General features: G+C 42.5%; 1 protein-coding gene across 2 annotated transcripts in view; it reads right to left on the bottom strand.

Moving 5' to 3' along the window:
* SUSD3 (sushi domain containing 3) overlaps positions 1–10,266 on the bottom strand; it is a 30,837-nt gene that overhangs the window by 4,730 nt on the left and 15,841 nt on the right. The window contains exons 3-4 of one of the 2 annotated variants that reach the window (XM_059856014.1): positions 9,683–9,830; positions 6,687–6,854 (exon numbers count right to left, since the gene is read on the bottom strand). In XM_059856014.1, coding sequence (XP_059711997.1) covers positions 6,687–6,854; positions 9,683–9,830 — 316 coding nt within the window. The remainder of the gene's footprint in view (positions 1–6,686; positions 6,855–9,682; positions 9,831–10,266) is intronic. The other variant, XM_059856015.1, reaches the window with a different exon arrangement.

The raw sequence follows: 10,266 nt of genomic DNA, 5'->3' as shown, positions 1-10,266 counted from the left end.
TTGACTATATGATGCTTTTATCCCCAATCGTCTCATTCCGTTTATGCTGAATAGTAAGTTTTGCACCTTTAAGACTTGCTTCAAAGATTGAGGGGGGGAGAGGAGGCGCGCAGTTTGTTTTCAGACACTGAACTCACTCCTACATATTCCTGCTCCTGGACTGCGTTGTTCTGCAGATGAACAGACGGCGGGACAGGGCTCTCTTTTTTTTCTCGCTTTTTTTTAGTTAGTTTAGCTAGCTGAGGCAAAGAAGTTCCCTGGACTGTGCTTTTTTTTCCTTTTTTTCCCCTTTCTCTGGACCTGTTCACATCTGCTCTGGACTGAACAACCATAAGAGCACCAGCAGCTCACATTGGTGGGCCTGGCCGGGCCTGGGCCACGGCATTTCCAGCGCCAGAGGGACTGATAAGAGACTGAGTGAGCTGAACTGGAATCTGGGGAGGGGACTTTCTGGGTTTGTCATCTCCTTTGGAGCAGCAAGGGGTTTTATTGTTTAATATTAAGTTTTCTTGTCAGTTTTTTTCCACTTTTCTCCAAGGAAGTATTTTCTCCTGGACCGGTTGGGGGAGGGGTGGTAGAATCCGATTTTCTAGGGGGGCCCTTTGGGTGTTCTCTCCCAAATTTGCCCTGAACCAGGACACCTGCTGATTATAGAGCAATAAATATAGTCCACCTGGGCAGAAGTCATCCCACTCTGATGTTTTCCCCTTATAAGCTCTATGTTGTGAAACAAACACTTCAATTACCCATAGTCCACCACTCAGGAACCCACACTGGCTAAAACTGTACTCGGAGAAGAAATGTACTCCTGGCTTAGCAACCCATTCCTCCCATTTCAGGAACTATTAAGCTTTCATTGACATCTGCTGGCACAGGGTGCCCAGAGCACCTGTGGCTGCCCCATCCCTGGAAGTGTCCAAGGCCAGGTTGGATGGAGCTTGGAGCACCCTGGTCTAGTGGAAGGTGTCCCTGCCCATGGCAAGGGGGGGAATGGGATAGTCTTTAAGGCCCCTTTCAGTCTAAACCATTCCATCATTATGTGATTCAGTGTAGGGTGAGACAGTAGGCACCTGTCTTCCCTGCAATAGATTAAACCCTGAGGACATGAGCGGGACAGTGAAGGCAGTGGGGTTTCACCTCAGTAGAGGATGAGAAGAGCTATTAAGAGGGTTGCAGTGTCACCAAGGGACAACTGTGCATGCAGTGGGCTTTGGTCTGTGTGCATGACCTTCAGTCAGACACAGTCTTCAGTTTGCTCTCCTCTCATTCTTGGAAGCTCTGTACTTTGTCCTGAATAAGTGTGACTGTTTTTTCAAGCACTTCAATTTTCCTTAACTCCAGTTCCTAACTGGGCTACTTCAAAACACCACAGCAAGAGGATCAGAACCCTACTCTGCACCCTTACCTGGCTATATAAACCTGCCCCAGGCACTGCACAGCCAAGTGCATGATGCATTAGACAAGGACAGCCTTTATTTGACAGATAAAATTTGGAACTCCCATCAGGGGAGAAGAATGGCCACCACAGCATTTGTCAATGGGATTTAGAGGATTCACAAGAATATTTTTCTGTGTGACTTGAGAGATGCTCCTTGCTGGAGGGAAAACACTGTTAACAGGACATCTGAGATGTGTGAGAACGCAGCCACAAAGCTGCCTGGTGCTGGCACTGCCTGTCAAAACAGCTTTTATACTAGAGAATGGTAGGGGATTTTTTTCTTGCTGTATGCCTAGTGGCTTTGTACAAGACCCTGGGGTAATCAGGAAAGCATTATGAAAACAATAATAGTAGCTCTATTAAAAGCACATGTTGCTGTACATGCCCTCTTCAAGCTCTTGCAATGACAATTAAGACTAAAATTCAGAAATGGGTGTAACTTAAAAGCCAGTTTATCCTACCCTTCTAACAGGGCCCCAAGGTGAAACCCCAGCTCACTTCCCCTGTCTCAGCTTTCTTTGAAACCTGCATGTCGAAAGGTACTGGGAATATCTGAGCCTCTAAAAGGTGGTGGTGGGGAACACAGAGCACAGGAAAAACAAGAGGTAAAAAAAGAACAACTCCATGAACAGAGAAGCTCAAGGCTGGACCAGTCATGGGCAAAAGCAGGGAAAAGCAGGGAAAGGAAATCTGCCCCTCTCCTATGCTGGTGCCTTCCCTTCATGGTGCCATGTAAACATTTCGTGTAGGGAACTGTATCAATTCCATACAATTGTATCAATGGATGCTCTATGTGATGCAGCATTAAACCCCACAGTGATGCTGAAAATGCTGAGCTGCCTCTCCTAATAGCATGCTGGCTTTGTGATTTTTTACAAAACCTTTCCAGTTGGAATTCTTTGTTGTTGGATTGCCGGATTGACCTTATTTGCTTTTTGCCAGGTAGAATGGTAAAGCATCTTGTAGTCAGAAAGGTCTCTGGTACAAAAATTTCAGCGACTAAAAATATGTTCTGTGGGAGATACACCAGCCTGCTTCTCTGCAGAAGGATTTTTTTCTTCTTGGTAATATGCTCCAGCTGTGTGAATAGCTGAAAGGAAGACTTTAACCCTACTAAGACATGGGCTTTTCCATTTGACTAGCTTCTGCAGTCAGATCAACTACTTCACAGAGGATGTTTTGTAACTTGACTTAGAGCTGTGAAAAATAATTCACCTCTAAGCAGTCCAAATTTGAAATGCCCAACTTCTTCCAAATGTTTCCCTGCTAGACAAAAAAACCACACCAAATTTTTTTGATTCTCTTTAGATTGCATTTTTCAGCTGGACTACTTTTTTTTCTGGTTGTCATCTTAGCTGACAGAGAATGAAAAGGAGTTAGTGTACAGCTACATTCAGTTCTCCTGAGTATGGAAAATGCTGGATCATCAATTCTCCCTTACAAAAAATCAGCACATCCCTTGAGTCAAGGAAGTATCTATTCCAAGACAGGTTACAGGATTTTTACACTGAAAAGCAGAGCAACAGAGCCAAGGTGTGGCTATTTCTGACCATCACTAGGAAGATGATGCAAACTGAAATGAGCTCTCAGTGATTTCTTTATGCTTGCTATCCGTGCTGCTCCTGGGACAGTATCTTCTACACATGCTGATATAGAAATAAGTTCCAAAAGAGGAATGCCTGGTTCTTTAATGTCTCTTCATGCCAGAAGGGTTTGCTGTTTGCTCTCACAATGTTTGAGTAGGTTTTGCATATTTTGTCAGACCAAAAGTGGTTCCAGTTGGATTCAGGATCCCATTTCTGGCACAGAACACTTGCATTTCCTTGTGTTTTTTATGGAACTGATGGCTTCACTTACAGAACAAGTGTAAATGCTACAAATTGCTTAAATAAGCACAGGACAGTCCTCTTCCTGAAGGGATGCTTAAAATTTAATTTATGTACATTACAGCAGTGGACAAGACAGGACAACTCTTTACAAATTTAAAAACTGGGACTGATGTTTATCAGAGCAATTGCTTATTTGCATTTCTTCACCCTGTATTCCTAGAACAACAGCTCTTCTGAGGCTGTTGCACTAGTTTGCTGTTAAGCTTTGCCTCCTTGCTGAAAACTGAAGGCACTTTTTAAGCTCTGTCATTTTGTGGGAGGTTTAGGTTGGATATTGGGAAAAAATTCCTCACAGAAAAGGTTGTCAAACACTGAAATACCTGGGGAGCAGCTACAGCTGACCATGAGCAGTGGGTGAGCGTAGGCCCCTGCCTGCATTAAGCTGACCCCACTCTTCTTTTGGACACCCATTTCTTTAACATAACATCTCAGTGACCTTCACTCCATCTCTCAAACACTACTAGCAGCTGGCACAGAGGAAGGACAGCTGCCATTAAGTTTCTCTTTACTGATATTTTACCCTGTGCCTGTCATAGGGCAGAGGACAACCTGCCTTCTTGGGCAGATGCCTGATCCTAGCTCTCCCACATTGCTGCTTGCTGGGATGGCAGAGGGCTGTTTGTCTTGGGTGGTGGGTGCCCAAGCAAGTGCTCCAGAGAAGAGTTACTGCAGGGTCAGGTATAATTCTTCATCAGAAAATAATTGACTCAAAAATAACACATCCTGGTACATCTTGCAGTCAGGCTCTGAGACACATGAGCCATTCCCATCATGCTGACAAGCTCTCTGCCCAGCAGTCCTCCTGGGGACTGCTTTGGAGGCTCATGGACATTGTTCTCCTCTAACTACGTGGCCCAGGGCTGCAGCTAATCTCCCTTCCCTAGACACAGACTCTTGTTTTCAGCTAATCTGGCTTAAACCTCTGCACCACAGAGAAAACTGCTATCTCTCCTGCTCTGAACTTCGCAGAAGCAAGGCTGGGGAAACACCTCCCTCCCACCAGCACCATGATTTGTAATTTGTTTTTCCCTGCTCAACATTATTTAGTGATTTCAATAATATAATTGAGCAAATACACTGTAAACACTTGCAGCTCATGCATATAAGACCTTCTGCTAAAAATTGGTATGTTCATCCTCATTATGATTCTTTACATCCAAATGAAAGAGGTGGCATCTGGAGTGACAGCACTCTGTAGTTAATGATCCCGGGTATTTGTACACATATTTCTTATCATTTTAAAGCAATTTGTTCAACCAGAAAAGCAGTCAGAATGAGGATCATTATAATTAATGCAGTTGCCACTAAAATTCAATGTTTCCCTGCAAAACTACATATTCATGATGTTTGTGATATGCTTCAAACATGAGGGGAGAAAGTTCTCATTTTGTGGCAGCCAGGTCCAGAACAGCACAGTGGAGTACCTACAGTCACACAGCTGGGCTTGTCTGTTATTTATAACCTCTGCCCATCAGCACTCTACATCCACATTGTGTCACATCATTGCAGCCAAAATTATCTTGTCAGCATACTAAGGCCCCTCTTTAACTGATTAGAATGTTTTAATCCTAAATTTGTCTATAAACCTTTATTTGTTTTGTAAACCTGTATTTGTTAATACCTTACCTGCCTGAAAGAATTGATTTTTTATTTTATACTGCCTTACCTAAAAAGAATTAGCTTTTTATTTCATCTCTTCTTACAGTATTTTGACCCTAAAGCACGGAATCAAAATGTTAATCTCAAAATGTACTCAATTAAGTCTGAAAAGTAGCACAACCTATATGCTTTTCTAGTGAAAAATAAATTAAGATATACTCAAGAGTCTTCTTCAAGGGTGGAGGAGTTCTTACTCTTCCAGATACTTCAAATGCTACAAGAAGCAGCAGAACAGTTTCTTCAAGAAAAGAGAGAAAGCTATCATAAAAATGACTGAATTTGTCAGGCCTCCACCCACTCCCTTGTCAGACATGGGCAGCACTCATCTCAACTTCCCCTTCTAAGAGGGCTGCAGAGCCCCTTCCCTTGGCTGGGTTGCAGAAAACAGCATGTACCACAGCCCTGGAAAAGGCAGGGAGGAGAGGATTCATCTCCTGGGCCTCTTCAGACAGCTCCTGCCTAGAAAAACCAAGGAGGATTGCTGCTGTGTTCGGAGATCTCATGATGCATTGGGCAGTTCCTCCAAATGTCTGAAAGCTTAGCACAAGAAGAGGATAGGGAAGGATAGAATAGGGATAGGGTGCTGATAGACTACAGGAGACTACACTAGACTAAACTAGACTGAAATATTTCAGTTGGAAGGAATTCACAAGGATCATTGGGTCCAACCGCCTGACCCCTTTAAGGCTGACCAAAAACTAAACCTCATTGCTAAGTGCATTGTCCAAATGCCCCTTGAGCAATGCCAGTTTGGGCCACCAACACTGACCCCCACACCAGGACCCTGTTCCAGGGTCTAACCACCCTCTGGGTCCATAAATGCCTACTCATGTCAAGCCTGAACCTTCCCTGAGGAGTCTTGGTTTAATTCTCTTTTGATTCTTGATCATGGATATGCAGAAATATATGGAATCTTTCCTTTGGGTCTGCCTGCCCTCAGTTTTGCTGCTGTTTTTCAACCATGCCACGTGTCTGTATTTATTTCTTTGGACAATCAACACTGTAACAGCTTCACCACTCCAGCAACATGCACCCAGGTTTAGAGATTTCCTCCAGGCACATGCTGCCAACATTCCCACCTCACACTGGAGGGGAAATGGTACCACAGCAATCACCCAGACAGGTAAAGTGTCCTTTCATTCTGGTCCTCCCAGCACAGCCCAGCTCCATGGTTGCACCTCCCCAGTGCCTGCATTGTTCTCCTATTCTCAGTAAGCCAGATGAACACAGGATGAGGAAATTTAGCCATATTTGTTAAACACGCTAAAAAAAACCAAACAACTTGCAAGTGGAATACAAAACTGACAGGCCATTTGTTGTCTTCATGAAATCTGTTAGTAGAATTCCCACATCTCACCTTGCATATCTATTCATTTTACAGAATTAAAGAATAGAAATCACTTGAAATTACTTGATTAAACAGCTCTAATTTGAGTGGAAAAAGAGAACAAGGTGTAAATAAGGAAGAGTCACATCTGTTCCAAGAGCAATTCCAGGACAGTTTTATTCAGAATCACCTTTAGTGACACTTCCATCTCTGATTAGAAGCAGTGCCCACTCTCCATACCCAAAACATCCAGACTTTTGGCTAAGGGTGCACAGACTGATATACCTGCTCTCATAGCTGGTTTTAGCTCTGGTTAGTGTTTAGCCAGGATCCCATCAGCTCATTCAAACCTACTTTATTTCAACAGCCTTACCTGTAGAAGCCTTGGTTATCATATGCCATGTTAGTCATGTCACCAAATACAGATGTATTCCTGAGTTTCTTATTGTTGTTGTTATTGTTCCTTCCCTTAAAACCAAAGTAAGCAGCTTGCATGTGCTCTAGTTCTTCAGTCCTCAGCTGGTACCACAGCTGCATTTCTCTGTGAATATACCAAGCAGTAGAAATGGTATTGTGATATATGACTGTACAGCTGAGCTGTTATCTGACCACAGACCTGAGTCTCTAGAGCTTAAATCTCATTCCAGGTTTACTGAAAAAAGCACTTAAACACGTGCTGAACTTCATGTGTAAGCCAAACTTGTAGAGATTTAAATAACACCCTAAGATAGGGAGTTCTTCAATAGCATAAATATTATTGTGCAAAATAGTGTTATTTTAAATACTGTCCAGCACTCCTCAAAAAACAAGCAAACAAACAAGAAAATGAGAATGATTTTCTTATGAGAACCAATGGATAGTTCAAAGAAATAAATCTCCAAGAGTTATGTCCATTTGATTCAGTGTTTTTCCAGACTACATGTAGTAAGAAAAGGCATATAAGGGTGGGATGATGTGTCAGTGTTCTAATGGACCTTCAACAGTGACATCAGGCCACAACCTGTTGTGTGTGAAAAGACTTCATAGCCTCTCCATTTTATGGGATAAATTATCTCAGGAAAAAAAATTATTTTCTGTGGCTTTTTGCATCACTGCTATTCTTAATGTTTCCAAAATCACCAGGCAGGTTGAAAAGATATTGACTTATAAATGAAGGAGATAGGTAGTGTTGCCTTTGTTAAGGCATAACAGTGAGGGCATATTCTCTCACTGTCAGAATTCTCTTTTGGAAATGTTCAGAGCTGTTTTCATGCTGCTCTCTGCAACTCTGAGGTGAGAAAAAATATCCACCATTTCTTTTCTTGCTTTTAAAAGAAGTCTGAGACTCACAGAATCACAGACACTGGCTGATGGGAGATCAAATTGTGAGAACTGGCGATGCTGATTTTGGTGCCATTTCTGTCTTCTTGAGATGCAATCCTGCTCTTTCCAAAGAAAACAGCAGCCATACTTCCTCAGTGGACAAGACCTATGAGGAGGCTGAATGGTGGGAGGACTTTTAGCAGCCTTCATCCCTTTTCCCTTCAAAACATGTGGATGTGGCAGTTTAGCTGTGAACGTGGTGTTAGTGCTGTGTTGACAGTCCAACTTAAGGCTCTTTTCCAAGCCTAATGATTCTATGATTCTATTAAACACAAGATGGCACTTCAAAGATCATTAGACACTATGCAAGGCAGGTTTGCAGGCAGAGATGATCTCTCAGGTGACCAACTAAGAGCCAAAAGAAGCAGACATGCAGACCTCAGAGCTACAGGCAAAGTGAGGAGATCCTCTCTGCTCCATAGGTACAGATTACCTCATCTTTCAGATCTGCTCTAAGAGACACTTACTTCATTATTTCCTCCCCAAGAGTTCTCCTTTTGTATTAAGTTATCAAGCCTGCAGCTTTTTGTCAGATTAATGATTTGTGCATTCAGAAGTCAATCCACTTTTCCAACTCCATCACCAACAGAGACACTGCCACTCCACCTGACAAGTTTTGCACAGGGTTATGTCACTTTTTCTCCCATTATGTGGACAGTTTGTACATGCCTTCAATTCTTTCTGACAGAAGGGATAAGATACACAATGCCTGCAGTGCCCCCAGGTTTCCCCTTGGAGCTGGACTATGTTGCCAATGGGATGGAGCAGCTCCTTCAGGAGACAGGGAAAGAAGCACAGGGGAGCAGGGAACTGAGAAGGTCTCAGCAAAAGGAATAATTTTACAGCCTGATTATAGATTCAAGTCATTATGTCTAGTGTGAAGGGCTTTTCTTTTGTAAGAGGAAAAATATCAAGTCATCACAATAATGAGAATGGCTAGTTTTTACAAAACTTCATTTAAAATAAATGAAAAGCAAGGACTGTGATATGAACAGTCTTATCAAAAAGAAAAGTGGCAATTACTAAATGTCAATTAACCTTTCATTTCAAAGCAATTTATTTCATGCTACCAGTAAAAACCTGAATATTATGACAGACACTAAGGACTTTCATTTTTTTGACACAAAAAAATCTTTTAAGAGAAATAGAAAATCTTTATTTTGGTTACACTTGGATTTCAAATGACAGAAGTTCCCCCTTCAGCTGGTTCCCACACAGCTTCAGATAAATCACAGCTCAGCATAGAAACCTTCACTACTGTCTTCCCCAGTCTCCCTCCACTCCACTGGAGGGCCTGGTGGGAGTAACCAGCAAGAAAAGTGAGAGGGAAACCAAGTTCCCTTGGAAAGCTTTCTGCAGCAGTGACTGTAGGTGGGTGCTCTTGTGAGCTTGGCTCCAGCCTACAGGCAAATGCGCTCCTGCTGACACTACCCACACTGAGTTTTTATAATGAACTGGACTGAAAATTTGACTTTTTCCTATTCCTGTTTATAATCCACCAATTTGTGTTCCAAGCTAGAAGACAAAATTCTCCGTCCTTGCAGCCCCACGCTGGGACAGCTTTGAAGATACTCTGTAGATGGTGAGGCCTTGGATGGCTCTGACACAGGGAGATTCCATTTCCCAGCAGTGTTCAAAGAAAGAAAGGAAAAAAGGAAAGAAATAGAGAAGAAGGGGCAATATTGCCAATCTTCAATAACTTGAGGAGAGAAATGCTGTGCCAGAAAATAAGATTTGTGTGTTCAGCTTCTGCATAATCCTGGATAAATCCAGATCTGCCTAGCCCTGTTGAGGTTATCTGATACTAACAGGCATCAGGTATTTAAATACTCTAGAATTCCAAGTCCTTCTATCCCTTAAGCCTGACCTAAAAATTAAGGATTTTAAGTAATTAACATCATCGCAGTGCTGCAAGCAGCAAATCCTTTGAAGCACTTGTTATCACAGCAATGGGGTCCATATGATGTACACTCTTACACTGTTATTAAAACTGTCTTCTTGACCTACCTTTGAGTTCTTCTCCTCTCACTGTTCTTCGCACACTTGATCAGACAGCAAGTTAAGAAAGCCATGGACATCAGCAGAATGACAGCACAGCTCACAATGGAGGTAATCACGGCGACCTTAAAGCCAAAAGTCTCGTATTTTGATATGGCTGCAGCAAAGCAAACACAGAAATGTTTCTAAGATTAGTCCATGAATTTATCTTTCACATTTTCATTAAACCATGCTGAAGCCTGCCTGCTTCACACTTCTGCTCAGTGAGGACTTTCACATTACTATGTGTCAAGATACCAGAGACTCTCGGCTTCAGCTTTGACCTATGCAAGCCTCAAACCAGACTATGTAAAAATCTCCAGTTTATAAGTTACTAATGAATTGCTCACAAGCATTTCACCACTGCAATTAATTAAACACAATGCCCTTAGCACTGCAGTAGCTTAAAAGTACAAGTCTGTCTGCAGATCAAATGCAGATGAGCTGCAGACTCTTTATTAACAAGGACTGAAGCTACAGAAACGAATACTAACACGGGTAAATGGGCTTAAAGAAGCCATTTAGAGCAAGGACAGTTTCATGTAATTACATCC

Source organism: Haemorhous mexicanus, chromosome 11, assembly GCF_027477595.1.
Source record: "Haemorhous mexicanus isolate bHaeMex1 chromosome 11, bHaeMex1.pri, whole genome shotgun sequence".
NCBI classification, from domain to species: Eukaryota; Metazoa; Chordata; class Aves; order Passeriformes; family Fringillidae; genus Haemorhous; species Haemorhous mexicanus.
The sequence above is the reverse complement of the archived record's forward strand: the minus strand, read 5'-3'. Positions and strand labels throughout refer to the sequence as shown.